This window comes from Archocentrus centrarchus, unplaced genomic scaffold, assembly GCF_007364275.1.
Source record: "Archocentrus centrarchus isolate MPI-CPG fArcCen1 unplaced genomic scaffold, fArcCen1 scaffold_30_ctg1, whole genome shotgun sequence".
Lineage (NCBI taxonomy): Eukaryota > Metazoa > Chordata > Actinopteri > Cichliformes > Cichlidae > Archocentrus > Archocentrus centrarchus.
The window spans coordinates 117376-143326 of NW_022060259.1; the positions used below are offsets into that span (position 1 = coordinate 117376).

A 25951-nucleotide genomic window follows, 5' to 3' on the forward strand; every position below is an offset into this window, starting at 1 on the left:
CATGATTTTATGCTCAAATCTGAGACAGCGCAGTGGACAGTCAGAAATTAATCAAGCATAACATTCAAGCACTAAAACAAATTTCTCTATTCAGGAATGTATTTTTTCTGCATTAATGTAAAACAGTAAATGGGAAAATTAATGGATAGTAAAATTTATATTTTAGCATTAAGAATATTTTTTCAATTAAAGACCTTGTACATGCTGGTGGAATAACAATTACAAAGACATAAAAAAATTATTTTGGTAATTGCCAGTACTGGGGGGTGGGCATCGAGTGTAAGTGGGCCGCAGCACTCTTAACTTTGGGGACCACTGGTCTAATAAATTTGTAAATTTCTATTTTCCCTTTACAATCAGGCACACAGTAAGGTTATAAAGTCTCAAAGTGTTCCTTTGCTTTTCTTATAGCAGTTTATTTCGGTTTGGATTTATTGAACGCTTTGTGTTTTTATTGGTGTAATTTTTTGCCATTTTGATTTGATTTTTTTTTATATATATTATATTGATTCAACTAAATTGTTTTTACATTTTGTAACCATTTCCCAACTTCAGGGGATAAGGCATTTTTTAAAATCATATCATTCCTTCCTCCTCACCAATTGCTTACATACATCTGATCACTGGGGTTCACTATAGGAGCTAACACTATAGCATGGTTTCAGTAACCTATAAATAAAACCAAATTACTGTAAAGAGAAGCACCCCTGCCTTACAAAGGACAAATACACTGCAAATGTTAAATGATTTCATCTGAATTATTTATTGCAATAAAGATGTACAAAGTACTGGTAACCATAAATGTTAAAATGTTAGAAAAAGCATATCCTTAACTGTTAACAGTACAGTATCAAAACATTACTGCTTCAACCAGCTGGGTCAATTCCATCCATGTTTGTGTGAAAGGAGAAAACTGGTTTGAAGTGCTTCTCATGTCTTTTTCTTCTTTGAAAGAATAGAAATGCAGACTCATAAGGAAAAAAGACAATTTGCTAAAACCAAAAGGAAAAAAAAACATGCAAATCAAATTAGAATCAAAATATCAGAAAAAAGGCTTAGCAAATTCTGAACTAAAATAAATACCTTTCCAACATAATTACTCCACTCTCTTAATTTATGCCATTAGACTATGAAGTTTATTTACAGGTTAGTTTGGACAACAACCAATAAATTTTAGGACCAGTTTATCATCAAAAAAAAAAAAAAAAAAAAAATTAGAATTTTAAAAATCATGGCTCAACACATGGCTGTTATGAAGAGGAAAGGGGGCTTTGGTAAAGAATACATAAAGTGATAAGGAGAACAAATGAAAACACAAATACTACTGTTGACAGGAGGTATTTTTTCTTCAATTAACATAACATGACAAAGATCCCCTCCAAGCTGGACTGATACGTACGTGTGTGTGTGTGTGTGTGTGTGTGTGTGTGTGTGTGTGTGTGTATATATATATATATAAAATTTAATATACAAATATAATGTAACCCGTGTTCTTGTTTGCAATGTTGTTGCTGTACAATAAGAGAGTGCCTCACAATAGAACAATGAACAGAGATCAAAGATAAACTCTTTGACTTTTGTTATAGTACACAACATTGCCCCCAAATATCAAATCCCACACTCAGCCCACACTGATGATCTCAGCTTTATATTGTCCACAGCAAATGCGAGAAAACTGCAGTTTGTTTAATTATATTCTTTAGCAGTTAGTACTCAAGAAAACAATTCACATTTGCTCTAAGAAATCTCGAATTGCACTATATAGTTTGACTCGAGTACAATTTGTGTTCTCATTTTCACAGCTCTCATTTTTGGATTTCAATGCACAGGGATCCACTCAGCTACAGGAAGCCTCCAGGTTGATTGTCAACATGACTAATATCAAATTTTAGTCTTTAATTTTGATAAGAATGAAGACCTCTATATACATCAACTGTGGTATTTTGGTATTTGAGGGCTGCTGTTGTGAGCTGTTACACAATGTGGGACTGCCTACAGTGTTTTCCTAGTACACACTTTTACATAATTGAAATATATTCAGGATACATTTAGCACTCTGGTGAGCAAGAGTATAGATGTATTTAATGTTTGTACTGAATTATCATAGACAACCCTCGCAACAACACACACACTGATGTATGCTAAAATCCATTTGTAATGGTGCTGCATGAATGCTAACAGAACATTGAAGCTGCCAGGCTGTGCTTACTGTGCTAACTACAGTCTGTGCAGGAAACCTTTGTATACACAAGAAAGGATCAAAAGGAATTTAAGTATGCTTAAGAAGTGTACATTCAACTAATCTAAGCACGGTGTCACACATTCTTCTTGTAAATTGCATATAGTAAAGAACAGAATATATTGAAGTAAGAACGTAAATGCTAAAACTGCTCATTGCTGGGAAAAATCAGACAAGTGTGTTAAAAATAAAAACTACCCTGTTTTATTTCATTTGTGTTATGGTAGTATCCATAACTGTAATCCACAGCAGCCACAGTTCAAGCCCATATTGTTTAAATTAAAATCAGAAGACCATCCAAAATAAAGTGTGCAGGTATTTTATGACAATGCACAGGCTTCAAAATATTATCCTTCTGATAACATAGCTGCTCACGTTATATGTTATTCAGATGGAAATAATATTTTTAGGGCAATGCACTCACAAAGATCCATGTTAGTGCCACTTAAGCCAACCTGAACTCTTCCCCTCATGCTGAACTGTTTCATTAATAATATCTGCTACAAGCTGGAGTGCAACTCTTTAAGAAAACTAAACAGTTACTTTTACTTTATTGTTCATTTTCCCTAAAAGCTGATTTGGGGATAGGTTATTTTTTTCTGGGTTTTTTTCCTCATGATTTGAGATTATATCTGCATCCAGCAGACTGCATTCATACCAAAGACACTTTACCACTCTCCTAACTATTGTACTATTGCTTTGTAACAGCAGAAGCTAGTTTTAATGCAGTACAAATATGTCGATATTCTCTATAGCCACAGTAGAACAGAGAATACAAGTGACCTCTTCAGTACCAGACAGGAAATTGTCTATGTATGGCTTTTTGTTGCATTACTGTACCCCTAAAAAGCAACAGGAATAATCACACTAAAGACAGTTCTAGAGGAATTAAATCCTACATGAAGGAGCAGTGTATTTTAATTACAAGTACTTATGCAACAGAAGTGCATATGCATGTCTAAACTGAGCCTGTACTTCGGGCAAGAAAGTCTTCAGTGTGAAGCTTGTAAGTTCTTCATTCACTCTGCCCAGCCTGGCCTTGTGCAAATGTGAGACAGGCCGGCAACATCCAAGCCAAGCTGTAGGCTTTAGGCTTTAGGCTTGGATGATGCTGGCAACACTGGCAAAATATGTTACCATCTGCGGACTGCCCACTTACAGCAAGCTCTGCAAAACAGCTAATGCAGGTTAAGATGCATATGCAGAAGATGTGCTGAGACTTTAACAACTGATCGCTATCTGCATTTACACACAATTTCTCCAGCCGATATGGCTTAAGAGAGAACAGGAACTTATGACAATCATTTGTTCTAGCATTAAGGCAAGGTTTAAACTAGCTTCTTGCTGGGTAGAGGAGTTTCTTTACAGGAGAAGGACAGTACTTGTGGCTACAGAACCACAAAAAGCTGATAATCAGCAGCTACTTGGGAGAGATGTTTTCCACCTGAAAGGGCTAATGAAAAACCTAGCCTCACATCTTTTCTGACAAATAAAGATTTAAGTCTATGACCACATGCACTTCCTTCCATAAAAGATGAATCGGGTCTTGCGTTGAGTATTCAACAACTTTACAAAGGAAGACTCAAGAGTGGAGGAGGGCAAAAAAAAAAAACCTATGGCCCCAAAGAAACATGCTGATTAGGGTGAAAACAGTAAGAGTGCTCAAGTAGATACCCTTAATAAAATCTGACTTTAAATCCACCTGCACAATTAAGAAGGAAACTCAAAACTCATGAGTTAAAATTGTCAATCTGAAAAGAGATTCTAATTCTGATTCTTCTGTTTCAACTGGAAGGCACATCCATAAGGCTTTAAAAGGTGTTGCAAAGCATTTTCCCAACTTATAAAGAAAACAACAGGGTGATTATTGCTGTAGAAAACAACTGGTCTGATAAACTTAACAAGTATGACATCAAGATATTCCATATCATGACCATCATTATGCATGCCTGCTTTAAAGCCTGAGAGAAATCAACTTGAACAAAGACAATACTTTTTAATGAGAACATTAGAAGAAACCAGAGCTACAAAACCCAGACATCTTGGAATAATAAGAAAGAAATGAGCAGAGTGGGCAACTTTACAACCAAGCATCCACCCCAACTGTAAAATTCCACCACCAGATCACATGTAGCACTTTTACACAAACAAACAATAGCACTTTCATCAGATTCATATTACTAGCATTGTTTCCATTACTGGCTTGAATTTTATCATCTCAGGAATATATGTGGTGGACCTTTAGGTTTTAACTGTAATTTGGATGTTAATGTGTGCCTGCTTCCACAGGCAGAAGTAGAAGTGAGAATTTAAATCATTGTCTCCCCAACCCCCACCCCTTGGTGTTCTTCGTTTAAGAGTAGAAGGCAGAAGGGGAAGTGATAATTTGAATTCCCCCCAGGTGCTCTTCATTTAAGAGTAGAAGGTGAGGACGCTCTGGTGGTTGCCACGCACCAGAAGGATGGGAGGCAGGTCCTTGGACAATGCCTCCAGCCAGGCCATGTAGAGAGCACTGGACACAGCACCTTTCCTTGCTAATGGCAAGCTCCTGCACAAAGGAAGAAAGAAAAGAATAATTGTAATCAAAAAGCAGCCATAATAAATTATTTCTGACACCAAAATTTTAAAAAAGGGGCAGAGAACTTCTAAAATAAGGCACTGCTGTCTCAACACATGTATGTGTTCAAAAAGTTTGTCTAAATTCAAAGCAAATTAATGAGAGCTCATCAGTCCTACCCATTTACCTAATGGGTAGAAGCACTTGCGCTACTCTTCCTGTGTATTATCCTCACCAAAAGCTATGTGTCACTGGTGGGAAGCTATATTAAGGTGCCTGTAAAGATCTTGAGGGACACTGGAGCTTTTGACTCATTTATTGTGCACATTACGTGCTTTCTTTCTCTGAAAGTACAGACACTGGAGATTACGTACTAGTGTGGGGAACGGGTTCAACAGGGTTACCTGTTCCAGTGCACAAGTTTAAGATTCAATGCAGCGTGGTTCACAGGGGAAATAACAATGGGGGTTATTTATACGAAGACTTGATTACACACAGGTGGATTCTATTTATCATCATCAGTCATCTGGGACAACATTGGATCATTCAGAGATCCTCACTGAACTTCTGGAGTGAGTTTGCGGCACTGAAAGTAAAGGGGCCGAATAATATTGCACGCCCCACTTTTCAGTTTTTTATTTGTTAAAAAAGTTTGACACATCCAATAAATTTCATTCCACTTCACGATTGTGTCCCACTTGTTGTTGATTCTTCACAAAAAATTAATATTTTATATCTTTATGTTTGAAGCCTGAAATGTGGCAAAAGGTTGAAAAGTTCAAGGGGGCCGAATACTTTCGCAAGGCACTGTAATTTGCTTGATAGACAAAAGCTGACTTCTTGTTTAGCATTTTCTGTCTTTGGCACAAAAGATTTTGGGAAACTGACAGGTGGCAAGCAAAGAGTTATGAGTTGATTTGTGTAGATGTAGTGAGAAATTTAGTAGTGTCTTGTTGAAAGTTACGGTCACCGTAACGGTCTTTTGCTTTGTCTGGTGGTGAGGTTGGTTGAACCAGTACTTGTTTTGTATCAGGTTGCTGCTGTTCTGTCTCTGGTAGGCCTGAGAGCAGATTCACTGCTTGTTTTTTTTTTTTTTGTTGTTGTTGTTAGTGGCTGAAGCAATTGTCTTGGGGGGACATCACATCCCAAGTTGTTCTCCGACCGTCCCGTCAGAGTAAGAATGTGTGTGAGTGTTAGCTAATTAAAAAGCACTTAGCTTAGTAAACATGGAAGTGCTTGTATGAATGGGAGTGCATGGGTGAATGTAAACATGTTGTAAAAGCGCTTTGAGTGCTCATACTGAGTAGAAAAGCGCTATATAAGAACTAGTCCATTTACATCTAAGGGTGCAAGTGTTGCTGCCCATTTTGGATTTCAGGCTGCTTAAACCCTTTTACGCAGCGTTTCAGTTATTTGAAACAGGGTGCAACTGCATGTTCCTACTGTACTGATGGGAGAAACTGCAGAAAGTCTCTTATTTGATTGTCTGCTTCTTTATTATGTTCCAACAGTTGACATTCTGTGGGCCTATGTTAAGAGCTCTGGCACTGAACAGTATTCATTTATGCCAACCAAGAAGATTCTCCTGGGCTTGGTGGGATACTGCCATCATGGATTTTCTAACAATGTTTCATCAGTGTTTGGTCTACTGTACTTTTGAAGGCTAAGGTAGAGTATGCGTGGTATTACTATGTCAATAAACTTCAGACAATTTTAGAAGTACTCCCCTGGTTTTTCTATACAGATCACAATTCATTAGTTTTCCTTGATTCATTGGTTGTCCAAAGCACAGGTTAATGCGCTGGTTTTCGTTTTTGCAATCAAACTGACTGGACATCAGTCACATCAGGGGATCAGAAAGTGTTGAGACCCTACAATCAGTTTTCTGGTAGCTCTCCTGGTCCTCCATCTTTTCTGCTCTACTCTTACAGTCTTTTTCCAGGTGCTGGGGTTGGATGGACTGATTAAGTTTGGGGGTGGGTCATTACTGTAAATTTGGTGAGTTATCATAGAGCATGGTTGAAAGGCGTAACTGAGTAAATTTTGTAATATTTTGTATTGATTAATGTAAATGAGAAAAGTTAATGATTTACCTGGTGTCCTCTTAAAAGGGAGGGTGTGATGAACCCTAAACATTATAGGTGTCTCTGTTTTGGTTTTTGTGTGTGGTTTGTGCTGTGCTGGGCCCAGTGTGCTTGGTTATAAAAGCTCCTTCCTTTCTGCAGGCTCTCCTTTTGCTCAGTGCCCCGACTTGGATAACAGCTTCCTGAATTAGATCAACTTAGTTACACCATGTGTTCTTGAGTTGTTATTCTTTCTGCAGGCTCAGCAGGCTTTGATGACAAACACATTCTCTTTAATTATGCTCTGTAAAAAAAATTTGTCCTTTACTAGTTACTACCTTGTCCATCTATTTGGCATTGGCAGAGAAGATCTGGGAAGTTTTTCATGGGCACAAAGCAAATACTCAACTCTGCTGCTCAACCCACAATTGCATATTGACAAGGGCCTTTCTCCCATATTGGCTTCTCTTCATTAGCTCCCTGTTAAATCCAGAATTAAATTTAAAGTCCTGGTTACATACAAGGCCTTGAATAAGCAGGCCCCATGTTAAGTCCTCAGTGTACCATATCACCCCGATAGAGCACTTGGTTTCAGACTGCTGGCTTACTTGTGGTTCCTAGGATACTTAAGAGTAGAATGGGAGGCAGAGCCTTCAGCTTTCAGGCCCCTCTTTTGTTTAACCAGTTCACAGTTTAGATTCAGGAGACAGACACCCTCTCTGTTTTTTAAGATTAAGTCTGGCTGCCCCTCCCTGAACCTAGTTTTACCAGTTAAAAGAGTTTTTTCTTCTCACTTGCTACTTTCCCACCGCCGAGGAGCCGGTGCTTGTGCCAATGCTGACTTCAATGAACTGGCAAAACGCTTAAGAATGGGCCCGCGTTTCCACTGCATTTCTGTGAACTGCTCCTTTACATACGAGTGTGGGCAGGTCCTCGTCTGGACACGGAAGTCGAAGCACACAAACGTGGGAAAACACGCTCCCCTTTCTTGTGCTGCAAATATGTTTTACGGTCCAAACCAAACTAGTGCAGTTTCTGTGTGCAGCACAGAGGTAAACACAGACAGCGATTAGAGCAAGACGACAAGTACGCACTTTGCGTCCTTTTATCTGTGATATGAACTGATACAAAGCAGCAAGTTCAGCCTTAGAGCCCAGCCTAATTCACAGCCGTGAAAATCGCTTCACTTTTCTCATGTAATACACATGTAATATGGTAGAAAACTTGATGTTGAGATGGCAGAGTCACGCCTTTCTGAAGCTTTCGTCACCCATTCTCAGTTCAAAACCAGCTAACTTGCGGGGCTGGAGTTGAACCCATTTTTCGGCCAAACACCAAGTGCTTCTGTGGTGGAAAACCCGCCTAATGGTTCAAATAAAGGCACCGGCTCCGGAACCCTGTTGGTGGGAAAGAGGCTACTGTCACCAAGTGTTTCCTCATAGGAGGTAGTCTGATTGTTGGGGTTTTCTCTTTATTATTGTCTTTCCCTTACAACATGAAGTGCCTTGAGGTGACTGTTGTGATTTGGCACTATGTAAATAATGAATATTGCAGCAGCTGCATTTGCATGATCTAGATCAGGGGTCTCATACTCGTGGCCCGTGGGCCTCATCCGGCCCTGCCCCCTACTTCCGGTCCGCGATTTGATGTCAAAAATATAAGACAACTTGGCCCTTTAAGTTACTTTTTTGACATTTCGCTTTCCCCTCCAATTAAGAGGAGTTAGTGTAATGTCAAAAAAGTAACTTAAAGGGCCAAGTTGTCTTATATTTTTGACATCAAATCGCGGACCGGAAGTAGGGGGCGGGGCCGGATGAGGTCCACGGGCCGCGAGTTTGAGACCTCTGATCTAGATGAATAGAGTAGTGGGAAATCTAGGCACTGTGTGCTGGTGGCACAGCCAAACAGATTTTCAAGACAATTTTATATTCTTAGGTCTTTTTTTAAACTGTTCTTTTTTGGGTTCTCGTCATCGCCCTAGGTTTTCACTTAGTGCTCCTGAAACTAACACACACACACACACGCTTACATGACAATGAGGTTGGCTGTGCTTGAGTGCTCCTTCAAAAGCTCATTGAGTCTGAGCTGACGATAGGTCTGAGGAAAAAGAAACAGACTCAATCAGGTATCAACTTACAAGATCATTTTCACAAGGAAAAGGATCAAAGGGTCAAAGAATGATTCCCTCTGAACCCTGAATTTTTGTTGTCATGGAAAGACATTGAAGATTTAGTCATACGGAACTTTGCTGAACACTGACTCAAGGATTATACATAATATAGAGATAAATACAAATGTGCAATGAATTCTTGTGACCTTGGCACGGTACAGCTCCAGTTCATTGTCAGTGATCCTCCATGGTTCACTGTTCTTCAGCCGCTCAGCTGCCTCCTGCTCCATGTCATCTTCTTTCAGCCGATATGGCTCAATCATCTCCTCAAAGGCTGCCATGCTACATGACAACAGTTTCATGGTTAAACCTAATGCCAGACAGACAACTATAGAAAGCCAATGAAATTAACACAAATGCAAGGTTTTTACTAAAAAGTGAATTACAAATATAGAATGGAGAGTAAAAACAAGATGTATGCATGAATGAACTGAGTCCTTGGATCCAGGCTAGTGTGAAATATTTTCTTGAGATGACTTCATTCATTCACTAATATTTAAAAAAAAACAAAACACACACCATCTGTTCAGATCAAATTAACATGGTCTCAAATCCCATTTGTCTTTTCAGTGGTCTGGCTTTTAGATATGCAGACATCATAAGGGCAGCTGTGATTGGCTCTTCAGCTCATCTTAATTTCCTCAAAACACACATTTGCATTTCAAATGTTCATATGAATAAAATAGTTTCTAATTTCTTCCTTCATTTTATATGACACACTAAAATCTGTATTTTAGCTGTTTTAAGAACCAGTATTGTTTTGTGGATGACTTCCATCCTCTTTTGCCATTATTTTGCCAAAAACGTATCTAGGAATAAAAGTTTTTTTTTAAGGTTCCATTCAGTTTCAGTTCAAAAGACTTCCAGTCGCTCAATGTATGAAACTCATTAAAAGCATACTAAAATGTATGATGTGTAGTTAAATAATCCCAGCTATTAATTGTGACATAAAGCAAAAGCAGAACCAGTGGGTGGCAATAAGTTTAATAAGTGAAAACAGAAGGGACGGGTAACTATTCTCAGGACAATATGATGTGACTCAGGAGGGCATTTCCCTGCCCTCACAGACCAGATTTTATTAGAGAATTTCCATCAAGTGTTCCATGTCCTCTAGATCAGTGGTTACTGTGGTATGTATACAACTGGTAGTATGCGGACTCCCTTTTTTGGAAGTTTCCATGAAGTTGTTTTTTTTGTTTTTAGAAGATTAATTATTTAAAAATATATATCTAAAAAAATCCTGAACAACAAGATCACTGAAATTTAGTTTAAACTAAGTTTTATCATTCTTGAAAACAGTATATTAATTTTTTTATATCATTTACTAGGCTAAAAGTATACCAGACTAGCCTGCTAGCTTAATCCTTTTAACACAAGCATATAACCGCTGACAGGTTTTAAGTGTGTGTCGGCATTTTCTAAAGCCTCCACTGCCCTCTAAGCCACGTGTGTGTCTGTGTGCAGGGGCAACGGAGCAAATTTGCGGACTTCCTGCAACAGCACTGAGTGAAATTACCCTAATAACCACATGTTGTGAGGCACAACAAGTGCCAAAAAGTGATCATCTGCCATGTTTCTATGTGCTTTTATGTGTAAAATCTTTGCTTATATTGGTAAAAAGAGTGCATTCAACAGGATTTATGAATGACTTCTACATAAAATGAAGACATGACCTGTTTTGCAAGTATCTTTATGACTCTCTGTTATTGTACCTACATTATAATCAATCCAGCCCTTTTTGGCCACTTAAAATATCTTTATACAACAGTAATGTAAAATTTATTGTGATTTCTGCTGCCCTCTCGGCCAGATTTTTTTGAAAAGCTTCTACCTTGTGCCAGAAATGTTATTTCACGCTCAAAATGACTGACATAATTCATGAGATATTTTTGACACATTTCACAGATTATAGGTCAATTCATTTACAACAGGCAGTCATTTTCTGGCAAATACCGGAAATCACTTATTGGCAGAAGATCATTTTTTGGCATAAAACTGATTATAACAGTTGTACTTGAATTAGGGATGTTCATGGCAACTAATTTCTTAGTCGACTAAACAAGGAAAAAAAAATTAGACTAACCGGCTAGTTATCAATTTTACTTTTAGGACTGTTTAATAGACAATGCAAAAAACTGTCTAAACAAAGGTGTTTGAAACCATTGATCATGTTCTTCAGTAATGAATCACACTTTAAATACTGCTTAAATGTGTGGCACTGCACATCATGCATTATGAACACTGCACGTTGTACTCCAAACAGACAAAGAAAAAAAACGTAAAAGAAACCGATGTTAACTATATGAAAATGCGTTTATGCTTTATGTTTATGGATCATTAAAATATGAGAAAATAACATCTTTAAAATGAATAAATTGCAACTTAGAAGTGTCGCGCATTATGAACAATGCTTGTTCTATAATTCATGACATGTATCTCAATAGTTAAAATCTAAAATGATAATAAAACAATACAATACAAACATCCATCCATCCAGTTTGCCAGATTGCAGGGGTGGCAGCCTGAGCAGTGGAGCCCAGACCTCCCTCTCCAGCTTACCCGATGTAACCTATGTAAATGGCTGATGTTGCCGGCGTTTATACTTCAGCAGGTATGTTGCATGTTTTGGCCATGTTCTGGCATTTTATATCAGGACATAAGAAACATAAAATTCTGGAACTTTTAGCCCTTATGGATAACTACTGTGGGTCAGTTTTTTAAAGGTGCAAATACATTGGTCCCTCTAGTTTTTTCGCTTCTTGTACAGACTTGGGGGAAACAGCTGGAAATGCATAAAAGGAAATGACAGTGTTTCCCGGGAGGTGCACTTCAGGTTACAGTGTAAAACTTCAAAAATGATCAACAAAACTACACCTAACAAATATATCAGGCCAAGAATAACAGAGCTATGGCATTTTTCTATAATGATGTCAGGGCTGCAGCTCTATCTGGTGGCAGATCGCTGTGTAACATTTAGGACAACCATTTATGGCATCGACAATTAGCGACAATTAGTTGCACAAATCCCTAACTTAAACTTGAATAGTTAAATAATTTCTGAGGTGGCACTCATTGTGAAAAGTTTGAGAACCACAGCTCTACATCCTGAAGTGTGGCAAGTCATTTTGACAGTTGGGGAGAGTGTTCAAAGGTTTAACCAAGTGGACTTACTGCTCCTTCTTAGGCTTGGTGTTGATGTCCCCAAGGACAGTGATGTCCGAGAAGTCTATTCTAAACTTGCTCAGCAGAGTAGCCATCCTGCACACAAATGTCAACAACAGAGAAGGAGGATCAATACTGTCAATCAGCTGTTATGCAAGATATTTTCAGTCTAGAAAGCTCTGGATGGCAATATGAGTACTGAGTCATCCTGAAAGCCTGGAGAAGCTGCTTTAAATAATTCTGAACACGAGCTGGTGGAGACCAGTAGTGCAGGGTTTAAACTGTGGCATTCTGTCTATGAGAACAATTTCCTATAACTTTAACTTCAAACATTGGGTGCCTGAGAGGATCATCTGTGCTGTGCTGCCTTCCAGCAGCAGGAGGAACAGATAGCTGCTAACAGCAAAATAAATCTGATAAATGTCCACCCGTACTTACAGAAACATTCCCCATGAATACTCTTAAAAAAGTTCTGTAGAAAAAGTCTGTAAAATAATGGATGAGGTTTCACTGTAATTGTCAGTGATCAGTGAGGTTTCACTGATCCTTTATGAGAAAAAAATAAACATTTAAAAGGAAGCAGCAAACAGCAGTTAAAATTTAGCATGGGCTGGAAGCAGGCACATTCACAAATAAAAGCAATCTAAGAAATATTTACTTTCTGTCTATTGTTAAGAAATACTGGAATATGATGAACTGAAAATAGACAGCTGGTAGTTTTGCAGTCAATAAGTACAAAGACGTTTTCAAAGTGCACACAGAGGTAGATAAAAGGCTCTCCTCCCAGCTAATTTTATCCAACAAAAGCAGCTGTTAGAGACAATGAGAATCATTCTGGGGCCACCATAATATTGGGTTTTTTTGGTTTTGTTGACTTCTTCAGCAGGGACCTAAACAATATGTTTATGTCCACCGGGCAAATCAGTTTAAGAGAATTTTCAGAGAATAATATGACTGACTGTATTTGACTGAATGTAACCCCTTAGTGCTTATTTCAAAAGTTCAGTGACTGCTAACCTACCAGCCCCGGCCTTTTTCTTCTCATATTTTCCCTACTGGCCAGCTCTCCTGCCACTAGGCTCAACTGAAGTCTGTCTACAGGATGAGCATTTTTTTAAGCACATATATTACATTTACCGTATTTACTAAGGTACATTTAGATACATTTACTACACTATTACCATGTATACATTTGCATATACACACGCAAAGACACAGTCCCCTGTCCTCAGATAAACACAATTTAAGCTGGCAGAAAACACTTGGCGACTTTAGCATTTATGTAGCAGGTCACCCTCTTAGTCTATTTTTTATTATTACAAATAATGTTTAAATAATTATTAATAAGAGCCTTATATAATTTAATTTTTCATTTATGGCCACTAAAATAAAAACATGCAGCAAATAAATAAAAACAACCCCAACAGTTACACTAGAACATCCAACTTTAAAAATGTGACTCATTTACACCTACATTTATGCTGTATGAGCTTACAAACTGGAGTGCTGCCAGTTTTCAATAAAAATGTCACTGTTCATTTAATGTACAGTCTAAGAAAGTTAGGATTAGTACTTTGTGCGTATTTAATGCATATTAGCTATCTAGTATTCAAATATATTATATAAAAGGATGGATAAATGTGTTTAAATGTGTGGAAACACGGCATTAACAGAATATACATAGTGTACCATGCTGTCAACAGCTGCACTGTGTTTGCTGCCAATAAACTACATGCATGCTATGACCAAAATTTGGAAGAGTGGGCAAATACTCATTCCTTTGGACAGTCATGTCATGTACAGCAGTCTTGAAACTTGACAAAACTGACAGAAAGACTGAAGTACTTACGCTCTGCGATCATGATCAATCCTGTTGATCTTGCCTCCAATGAAAACACGAATCTTACACTCCTTCCACCGCATCTTATTGGTGAGCAGGTAGGGGATCAAGAGGGTCAGACCTGGATGGGAAACAAACAGCAGCTCAATACACAACTTTTGTGACACAAACATTAAGCATCTATAGTAGCAGTCCCTGCTGCAGCAACAAATTCATGATCCTTTTGCTTTAAACATCCATACATTCATTCATCCATTTTCTTCCGCTTATCCAGAACTAAGTTGTGGGGTAAGAAGCCTAAGGAGAGAAGCACAGATTTCTCTCTCCCCAGCCACCTCTTCCAGGTTGTCCAGGTGGACATCCTGGACAACCTGAGGGAATCACTTTGAATTTGTCCGAAAATCTTTTTCCATGGCCTGACCAAACTCCTCCCACTTCTTCGGCCACTGGTTCGAGCCGCGTTCCGCTTGGCCTGCCGATACCTGTCAGCTGCTTCCGGAGTCCCACAGACTAACCAAACCCAATAGGACTCCTTCTTCAGCTTGATGGCTCCCCTTCAACTCCGGTGACAACCATCTGGTTCGGGGGTTACCACCACGACAGGCACCAACCACCTTCAGCTGCAGCTCTGAGCAGCAGCCTCAACAATGGAGGTGCAGAACATGGTCCATTCAGATTCAATGTCCTCAGCCTCCCTCGGAATGCTGTCAAAGTTCTGTAGATCTCGTGGACTGGGACCTCTGCAAGCCTAGCACACCCTCACAATACGTATAGGTATTCCGGGTCTGTCCAGCACCCCACCACCACCACCACCACCACCTGATCCAACTTACCATCAGGTGGTGATCAGTTGACAGTTCAGCTCCTCTTTTCACCTGATTGTCCAGAACATATGGCCACAGATCTAATGATACAATTAGAAAATCGATCATCGACCTGCGACCTGTCACCTAGGGCGTCCTGGTGTACTTGTGGACATCCTTATGTTCGAACACGGTGTATGTTATGGACAAAATGTGGTTTGCACATAAGTCCAATAACAAAACACCATTCGGATTGGATCAGGCTGGCCGTTCCTCCCAATCACGCCCCTCCAAGTCTCACTATCATTGGCGACCTGAGTGTTGAAGTCTCCCAGTAGGATAATGGGAGTCACCAGGTGGAACACCCCAATAATCAAACGTCACCCTATGAGCAAACACTTGGTGACATTGGAAAAGAAAAACTTCCTTTTAACAGGAATAAACTTATGGCAGAATCAGGCTCAGGGAGGGGCAGCCATCTGCCATGATGGTTGGGGATGAGGGGAGTGAGACAGGACAAAGCACACACTGTGGAAGAAAGCCAGAGATTAATAACACTAATGATTAAATGAGTGGTGTATAAACACCGAGTGATAATAGGTGAGTAAAGAAGAAACACTAGCCTAGGTCTGTTGCAGCGTAACTAAGGGGGGAAGGGGGTTCAGGGTCATCTGTAAGTTTGATTCAAAAAGGAAAGTTTTAAGACTAATCTTCTCTGGAGCTTGAAAAAAAGAAAAAGGGCAACTGGACTTCTTTTTTTTTTTTGTTTCTTGAAGACGTTTCACCTCTCATCAAAAGGCTTCTTCAGTTCTAACACAACCAGAAGCGGAGGAAATCATGATGAAAACTTTCAGCTCCCTCTTCAGTGCAAGAATTCCTCCATCCAAACTCACCATTCAAGAAAAGAACCTACAACATTTCCAAGCACCTCACCACCATCTTATCTCCGCTTGTAGGCAACACACCGCAACACACTGAAAACTCTGATTTTACCAACAAGGTCCATAATCTTGCACTGAATCCAGATGAAACCATCATGTCCTTTGATGTGGTTTCCCTTTTCACTTGCATACCCACAACTGAGGCAGTGGAGACTGTCAGAAAACGACTACAGGAAGACAACTCCTTACAAAACAGGACCAGCTTTTCCCCACATCAGATTTGTACACTTTTAGACCTCTGCCTTACCACAACATATTTCAAATACAATGATGGTTTCTACAGACAATGTGCCATGGGCTCCCCAGTGTCACCCATTGAGGCCAACCTTTACAAGTGGAAAGTAAAAGTCTTGGCTCTTTCAAAGGGATAGCACCTAGCCACTGGTACAGATATGTGGATGGCACCTGGGTGAAAATAAAACCCCAAAAAGTGCAGGAAAGTAGAAGCCTTCACTAGTGAAGGCTTCTACTTTTTGGGGTTTTATTTTATATATTTTATAAAATAAAACCCCATATATATATTATATATATTTTATATTTATTTTATACATAAGGTTTACCAGGGAGAACACCATAGATCAGAGGTCCCCAACCCCTGGGCAACAAAACCAATACCTATCTGTGGAATAAAAGAAAGAATAAATAACTTGCATTACCTCTGTTTTACTTATTATCTGAGTCTGAATGTGTTTTATTTTGAAAAATGGGCAGATTCTCTCCGTTACATCCATCTATGACTTCCTCTTGACGTGTTAAGCCACTTCTGGTCACGTGATACGTCACCGCTAAAATTAAACCCAGAAGCTTTGTGCCTGTCTAACGAAATTGGTTGGTTGACCTACATAACGTTTGTTTAAATATTTGAGTGCTCAACAAGAGTAGTCCGTTTACCATTTTAATTTAGCAACACCGGGGATAGCAGTGAAGCGGACCCAGCCATCAAGCTGACTCTCTCCGGTGCTCGACACCGTAGCTCTGCAGTCACTCTCCATGTGAAATCAATGCTTGTATTGGTGTTTTCCGGCTGAACCCAGCCAACCCACAAGCTAGCAAAATGAGCAGCAGAGAAACTAGCTCAAGGCTCACACTGATTCAGCATTATGGTGAGTTGTATTTTTCATGCAATTTACATAGTAAAAGTCGCACAAATCGGATTTTCACTCTAGTTGGATGGTTTCTGCAGATCCCGACTTTTCCTGACGTTAATTCCAATATCTTCTAAATCAGTCGGATTTTCTACCTCCGGATGAGAACTCCAGTCCTATTGTAATACATTTCCAATTAAATATGATCACATAAGTCGGATGAGTTTAGCGCTAAAGCCCTCCTCAGCTCCCGTCCGCCCACTTCCATGGATTGGCTCGTTCATGCACAACTACACACACTAACACCTGGATATCACTTTAGTGTCTATATCAGTTCATCTCACTGGAAACAATCATGGCAAGCGCAGGAAGCAAGTGTAAGCTACAAACTCGCACTTGTGAGCAAACATATGAGATTATAAAATTTGCAGAAGCAAATCCAGAGATTAAGAAGAAGCAAGTGCATCCACATTAGACTCCAAACTGTCAGATATTTTGAAGAAATACACTTAAGACGGATTTTTTACAAGTCGGATGAAATGCCATGGGCCATTTGAATCCGACTGAGGCGATTTGACTGTGTATCTTATTTTGCAGGCATGTTTAAACGTTACCACGGTGACTGTCACTTGATACAATGCAGCGAAGTCCCAAATTAGTTTCATATGAAACCACTGACTGTAATGACCCGACCCTCCTTTCATATCTTGATGCATGTGATTATGCACATGAACAATACAGCGTCACAACTACCTTCAGGGGACTACGCCCACTGGGGTTTAAATACCTGGGTCTCTCCACCTTTTGGTTTGAGAACTGAAGAAGCCTTTCGGATGAGAGGTGAAACGTCTTCAAGAAACAAGAAGTCTAATGGCCCTTTTTTCAAGTTCCAGATTGCTATGACCTGAATGATTATGGCTGAATATGGGAATAATATGCCATGTTTCTGAAGCAAAGCTTATAGTACCTGTTACTCTCAGGCGATCTCCCATCCAAGTACTAGTGACCAGTGACCCAGTACCACTGGATCACTGGTGTTTGACTGCATGTTGTGAGGTAATAGTAACAAAGAAAATTCCATATATCAACTCTAAAACTTTAGCTGTTAAATTTCATATTTCCAGAAAAAGAGACAGCTACATTAAAATAAAGTAATTTCCAATCTGGACATGAATACCCTAAAATGAAAGCTGGGAGGCTGCACATTTAGTCCATTTTCATTGTATTACTATAATTTGCATACGGTTTTCAATCAAACCATTGTTATAGCTTAACTGTTAGTTATAACAATCCCAGAATTGTATCAGTGTCCAAACATATGGACTTGTGCTGTTCTAGTGACAGACCAATTAAACGCAATTTTGAAATTAATAATGGTTTCACGATAAAACAACTCAGCACACACATTTATTTACAGTCTTTCTCTAACAATCACCTCCGTCATCAAACAGCCACCAGACATCCACTGTGCCCTTCCCCTGTTTCCTCTGGAACTGCTGGCTGGCCTCTAGAAGCCTCTGGTCAGACACATTCAGAGGTACTGTTGGGCTCTTCTTGTCTGCAGGGATTGTTACCAAATACACACAAACATACCACAACAAAAACAGAAGCACAAATCATTAATAAGGCAACATAAAACTGTAACTAACATTTTTGGGCTTGGTAGGAGTGTAGCTCAAGCAGTACATTATCCAAGTATTTGTCAGTTATGTTGGCATTTGACTCAGAATTGTCAGTATCTCTCTATTGATTGCCTGACAGTACCACTGTTGTGATGATGAAAAGATGTGAGCACTTAAAACAAGCTGACAAACTCCAGGGCTACAGTTGTGATCAGTGCTTTTCTAGTGAATGTTTTCCTGCAGTTTTCAGAATTGATGGATTTTGAAATTGGAGAATTAGTTTCTGCTTTGGGAAGAAAGGCTAGTATGCCATGCTGGTTATTTCTATATACACATTTTTGAGCAAATTAATCAAAATGTGGGCATAAACTGTAAGCTAATGTGGCGACTGGACAATGTTTCTTGCACTCTTTGTACTAAAACAAACCTTCATTTTTTTTTCCTGGTCTCGTGGTCGTATACAATATTATGCACAGCAATAGTTTCTCTGAAATATGCCAACATCTGACATCACAATCTACTGGTCATATCAGAGCAATCATGACTGTTAAAGCATTCAGCAGAACTGAGTTTTATTGCTTGTAACTATATAGGAGAGCAGTTTCAATCCTGAGAAGAAAGCTTAAGGCAAATGGTCAGCTCCAGAAAGTGGCAAGAAAAGCACATGAGAAAGACAGCTTGGAGAAAACTGAAATACTGGAACACACACACACACACACACACACACACACACACACACACACACACACACACACACACACACACACACACACACACACACACACACACACCCCTACTGAAAGGCAGACTGAGTTAAAGGTACTATCATATACAGTATAGCTGTCGAGATGGACTGAGAAAAGAGCAGGAGAGGAAGGCAAAATATTATCTTCCTAAGCCATGTACCTAGCAGGCCAGAAACATGGGAAAGAAAGAGACATGAGACAGACAGCATGGAACAGACAGTATATTAGTACAAGAAGAATTCAAGATATAGTGTGAAAAAGACAGCACTTAAAAGCACAGGAGCTCAGAGATATCAAAATAAAGCAGGAAAAGAAAGGGAAAGGTTTAGGCAACTAAATGAAGTGCATCTCCTGCCTTTTTTCAACAGGGGCTGAGTTGTAGCTTTGCCATCATCTTCATCATCTGGGAATTGAGACAAAAGGAGAAAAAAACCCGAGAAATTATAGTTGAGGTGAAATGTTGATTTGATATTGCCATCAGCTTACAACAGGGAGGTATGTGTGAGGAAGCAAGTTAAAGTTAAATATACCAGAGGACAAAACAAAACAGAAAACAAACAAAACAGGCTGTTTGAGAGGTAGTTAACTATAGACTCCCACAGTGGGTCAATGAAATTTAAACTTTCCAGTTTTAACACACAGCTCAACTTTTTCTCCCCGATTTCTAGAAATTTCTCATACCTAACATGAACAATAAAACCCCTCTGCAGTGGGCAGGACACATTAAATCAAACTGACTTCCAGTGGCCTTTGGTAAGCAACCTTCACAAACATGCAAGAGTATTAAATACATATGAATCAGTTCACATTCTCCAAACTCTCCACTGAGACAATTAAAACGAAAACCTCTTACAGTGAGTAGATTATTTCAAGACAGAAATGAAAGGAGGGAACTGGGCAAAAACCGTATTAATGACAGTTCAGGCAGGTGCTTCAGCTGCAACTCAGAAGGTTAATCTAACCAAGGCAAGCTTCACTTTGTTACTTCTTGTATGTACCTTCACCAGATACAGATTTCAAGAGGTGGTTCTTCTGGATTGGTAATAGTGAAAATACATAATAGATGAATGCTGCAATCTTATTGCAAATTAGAACTGACCTTTGCAAGATAAAATGTGCAAGATAATGTTTATGTAGCAATAATACATAGGAAATCTATTATCTTAAATTCCTACAGGTTTGTTTAATACTGGGCCCATTAGTGAAACTCACTACTCCCTTATAATGATCTGCCATTCTGAATCAGTCAAAATCAGACATTTCACTTTCCCCTCCAATTAAGAGGAGTTAGATAAATATCAAAAAAGTAACTTAAAGGGCCAAACTGTCTAATATTTTTGACATCAAATCGCAGACCAGAAAGTAGGGGGTGGGGCTGGATGCGGCCTGCGGGTAGAGAGTTTGAGACCCCTGCTCTAAACAATTCAACAGTCCCCTATGGGTGAGCACTTGGTTGATTTGAAGAGGTGGGTTAAAAACTCTTAACAGAAAAAGGCCTCTGGCAGAAACAGGCTTATGAAGGGTTAGCCAGCTGAGAAAGAGAAAACAGACTTTTGTCATCTCTCTATGCTTCTTCTTTTTTTTCTTTTGTTCCTCCAATCTGGGAACAATTGTTTGCTTGCTTTAGTCGAGTTAGCGGCACACTTCACTGATACCTTCTTTCAGACATACATAAACACAAAGGATGGTCAAAAACACCTGTGATCGGCAATATGTGCCCAGTGGAAAAGCTGGGGCTGGGAGTCTCTTCCTGTCAGGGCAATGGGTGTAAATATGCACGTGTGTTTAGGCAGAATAAGGAATGCCACTGAAAGATCTCAGAATAGTGTTAAACTGATTTGCTTGATAGAAGGTTATTTAAAAGTAGAATGGGAGGCAGAGCCTTCAGCTTTCAGGCCCCTCTTCTGTGGAATCAGCTCCCAGCTTGGATTCACGAGATAGGACACCCTCTCTATTTTTAAGATTAGGCTTAAAACTTTCCTTTCTGTTCATTTATAGTTATGGCTCAATCAGGTGAAACTCAACCATCCCTTAGTTACAATGCAATAGGCCTCGGCTGCTGGGCGGTTCCCTTGATCCTGAGAGGTTTTTTCTTCAATCCCCTCCTCTGTGTTTATACCCCACTCTGCATTTAATCATTAGTTATTAATCTCTGGCTCTCTTCCACCACATTTCTTTTGTACTGTCTTCTTATCCTCATGCCCAGCCAGTTACGGTAGACAGTTGCCTCTTTCTGAGCCTGGTATTGCCGGAGGTTTCTTCTTGTTAAAAGGCAGAATTTCATTCCCACTGTTGCCAAGTACTTGCTCATAGGGGTCGTCTGATTGTTCAGTTTTCTCTGTATTATTGTAGATGAGTGTTTGTTGTAATTTGGTGCTAAATAAATAAAATTTCATTCTTCATCTGTTATGACCTGAACTGAGTTTAAGCAACATGAACTAAAATAGAGATATGAGCAAAGTAGAAAAAATTATGGCTATTTTATCCATTCATGCATTTTATGTGTTTTAAGCCTTGAATATGAAATAAAAAAAAAAGTAACTTATCAATGTGAACATGATTGCATCTGTGCACTGAAAACAACTGTCCTCAACAGTTCACCTGGTAGATAAAGTGGGGAAAAAGTAGTAAATTGTGTGACTATAGACTTATTCATGTTGAGGATGGCTGACCTTTCTGGATTGCTGGGCTGTTCTGGAGGCTGGTGGCCTTGGAGGATGGCTTAGAGGAATCTGCATCAGAATCTTTGCTGGTGTCTATGGACACAATCACATCTTTCATCCCTGATGACTTCTCCTGTGAGGATAGCAACTCATCTGGCAGGAAATTCAATGAGATGATAGGTGGAGGACACACGGGAACAGCATGGGAGTATGGAGGGGGAAAAAAAAGAAATCAGACAGATACATATCTATACTTGCACTGTCTTCCTTGTTTTTATTTCCATATAAATCTGTGAGAACTTCCATGCAATGCTCACAAATGAGAGAAAACTAACAAAGTGCCCTACTAAGGTCTTAAGCCACCATGTGTAGAAATGTTCAGTACACTGCTCAAAAAAAAGAAAAAAAAATACATAAAATTAAACACTCACTGAAAACAAATCAGAACTCAGTGGAGGAAAACATGCTGGATTTGGACTAGGTAATGTGTTAGAAATGAACAGATGCCACATCATTTGATGGAAATTAATTTCTCAACCTAAAGAGGGGTGAATTCAAATACACCCCAAAAATCAAAGTTAACAACTTATGAGGCAATCCATTTTGTTCAAATGTCACTGCAGCAACTCAAAATGGTGCTCAGTAGTGGTGTTGTCAGGCATGCATACAAGCGTATGCATGCCTGACAACACCAGGGTAAGCTCCTAATAAGATGATGGTGTCCTGGGGGATCTCCTTGCATCACTCAGCTCCTGGACAGTCTGGGATGCAAACTAGCAGTGTTGGATAGACCAAACATAATGTCCCAGAGGTGCTCTATTGGTCAGGCAAGCGTGAGGGCAACTGCCTGCATCCTCCGACCACATGAGGCCAGGCATTGCTGTGTACCAGGAGAAACCCAGGACCTGCTGCACCAGTGTAGGGTCTGACAATGGGTCCAATAACTAATGGCAGTCAAGGTGCCATTGACTAACCTGTAGAGGTCTGTGTGTCCCTCCATGGATAAGCTTCCCTTAACAATCGCTGACTCACCACCAAATAGGTCACGCTGAACAATGTTACATGCAGCATAATATTTTACACAGCTTCTCTAGACCCTTTTCACATCACTGTCAAATGTGAACCTGCTTTCATGTGTGAAAAGCACAGTGGTGGACCTGCCAATTCTGGTATACTATGGCAATTGCCAGTCGGGCTCCACAGTGCCGAGCAGTGAGCACAGGGCCCAATAGAGGACGTTGGGCCCTCAAAGTCTGTTTCTGATTGTTTGATCAGACACACTCACACCAGTGGCCTGCTAGAGCTCATTTTGTAGGCAGTGCTCATCCTGTTCCTCCTTGCACAAAAGAGTAGATACCAGGGATGATCATGGCAACTAAATTCTTATTTGACTAAACAATGGGACAAAAAAAATAGACCAATCAACTAAAAATAGACTAATCGCTTCAGGTTACAATGTAAAACTAAGAAAGACTCAGCTATCAAGTTACATGTTTAATTGACAATGTCAAAAACAAAAGGCATTTGAAACCCTTGATTGACTTCTTCCATAGTGAATCACACTTTAAATGCTGTGTGGCACCGCACATCGCACATTATGAACACTGCAATTTATACTCCAGAAAATGATGAAAAAAATGAAAATAAATTGATGTTAAATACATGATAATGTGTTACTGCAAACAATGTTTACGCATCATTGAAATATGAGAAATTAACATTCAAAAAACAAATAAATTTTGACTTTAAAGTGAGGCGCATTGTGCCACGCATTACGAACGATGCTCGTTGTTCTTCTATTCATGACACGCATCTCAATGAAAGTTAAAATCTAAAATGTAAATAAAACAATACAATACAAACATCCATCCATTTTCTTCCGTTTATGCAGGGCCAGGTCCTAGGGGATGCAGCCTGAGAAGTGAAGCCCAGACCACCCTTTCCCCCCACCCACCTCCTCTAGCTTATACCTGATTCAGACTTCAGTGCATGGCCTTTGTAGAATTACGACCTAAGTGGCCGATGCTGTTGCTTGTTCAGGTGCATTGCATGTGTTAATTACCTTTCGGTCATGTCCCAGCATTTCACGTGGTGCCGGCCAACAGAAAAATAAAATTCTGGAACTTTTTCCCCTCAGGGATCTACTATTGACTGTGGTCAGTTTTTACAAGGTGCAAACACAATACCTTCAGTTTTTTTCGCTTCTTTGTACAAACTTGGGGGAAGTAGCTGGAAATGCATGGAAAGGAATGATGGTGTTTCTCAGGAGGTGTGCTTCTTCAGGTTACCATATTTTTCTCACTGTAAGGCATACTTAAAATCCTTAAATTTTCTCAAAAATAAGCAGTGCGCCTTATGTATGAATTCTTCAAATAGTTAGAAAATGTTGGTCCGTCTGTGTAATTTGAGCTAAAAGTTGCTGAAGGACAAATCAAGGTCTGGGGGTGTTTGTGCTGCCCCCTCGGTGCCAAAGAGAGTTCCGGGCGATGCCACAGCTTATGAAGGGGCGCAGTACGAGCGCAGTATGTACACAAAACATGGTGACAGTGGAGTTTTCAGGTTTCCGGTTTTGTGTCAAAAAGGGATTTCCTTTTTTTTTTTTTTTTTTTTTAAATGTTTCATCTTTGTTTATATTGGTAAATAGACAGGTGTACAGGATTTATGAAGGGCTTATATATAAAATGAAGAAATGGCTTGTTCTTACCCTCATTAATAAAGAATATATTGCAGCATCTGTTAAGATGTTGAAGAAGATAGGGAGAGATTGCCAGCATAAGTTGCCCTTTTTTTAAACAATTAAATGGTTGCTGTGGGCCGCAGTAACAACAACGAGACTGACTCGGATAATGACGAGAGGGAACCCGGCATGCTTGATGCCAAAATCGCCCAACTGTTCAACTCAGACACTGAAGATGAGGATTTTGATGGATTTGTGGAAGATGAATGATTTAAAATGAGAGTGGATTTTTCTGTATTTGTTACAACCAAACAATATTCTGAGTTATTGTGAATGAGTTGATTAAAGTTCAACTTACCTGACGATTTGTTTCGTTCTACATGTTTTATCATGCGCCTTATAACCCAGTGCACCTTATGTATGAAAATAGACCCATTCATTGATATTGCACCTTATAATGCGGTGCACCTTATGGTCCGCAAAATACGGTACATTGTAAAACTTAAAAATAAACTAACCTCATAAAAATGTCAGGCCAATATTAACAGAGGTATATTTTCTATATCAGTCTCAGGGCTACAGCTCTATCTGGTGGCAGATGGCTACCTAACATTTAGAACAACCATTTACGGCACTGGGCATCAATTAAAATCTTAACAATTAGGCTACCCAACTAATACGTCTGGTACTGCCTAGTGACAATGGGGGTGATTAGTTGTCTAGCTGACTTGTTGCGCATATCCCTAGTAGATACTGGTCCTGCTGATGGCTTAAGGACCTTCTATGGCCCAGTCTAGCTCTCCTGGAGTAACTGCTGGTCTCCTGGACTCTCCTCTGTTCTCTTGAGACAGTACTAGATGACAGAGAAAACCTTCTGGGAATGGCACAGATTAATGTGCCAACCTGGAGGAGCTGGAGTATCTGAGCAACCTCTGTAGGGTCCAGGTATCGCCTCATGGTACTAGTAGTTACACTGACCCTAGCCAAATGCAAACCTAGTGAAACAAAACAAAACAAAACAGTCAGAAAAGATGAGGAGGGGATAACATGTCAGTGGCCTTCACCTGTAAAACCCATTTCTGTTTTTGGGGTTGTCTTATGAGATCAATATTCTGGAAGTTTAACTGCATTGATGAAAAGTGTTCCTCTAATTTCCATTGAGCAATGTAGTTATTTTAAGATAACACAGTCATGCAAGAAGAATATGATATATGATTCACATCATTTTCATACTCCAGTGAACACTTTTTTCCTTTGGATGGAAGCACTGTCACCCTGGAAGATAAATGGTTCATACTGGATTAAGGATGATTGTTTCCTTTGTGTCACTTGTCTGAAAATCTATCATTAAGCATACTTTAGCCTCTGCTGCTTTAGATTTAA

The 25951-nt window shown here is 39.5% G+C and overlaps 1 protein-coding gene across 3 annotated transcripts in view; it reads right to left on the minus strand.

Moving 5' to 3' along the window:
* Positions 1–739: 739 nt before the first annotated feature.
* Positions 740–25951, minus strand: part of slc12a2 (solute carrier family 12 member 2) — a 96936-nt gene continuing 71724 nt past the window's right edge. The window contains exons 20-28 of one of the 3 annotated variants that reach the window (XM_030724039.1): positions 21901–22044; positions 19584–19631; positions 18296–18418; positions 14041–14152; positions 12201–12287; positions 9176–9311; positions 8889–8956; positions 4652–4787; positions 740–4592 (exon numbers count right to left, since the gene is read on the minus strand). In XM_030724039.1, the coding sequence (XP_030579899.1) occupies positions 4652–4787; positions 8889–8956; positions 9176–9311; positions 12201–12287; positions 14041–14152; positions 18296–18418; positions 19584–19631; positions 21901–22044 (854 nt within the window). In that variant the 3' untranslated portion in view covers positions 740–4592. Of the gene's footprint in view, positions 4788–8888; positions 8957–9175; positions 9312–12200; positions 12288–14040; positions 14153–18295; positions 18421–19583; positions 19632–21900; positions 22045–25951 lie in introns of those variants that run through there. The other 2 variants (XM_030724040.1, XR_004019450.1) reach the window with 2 other exon arrangements.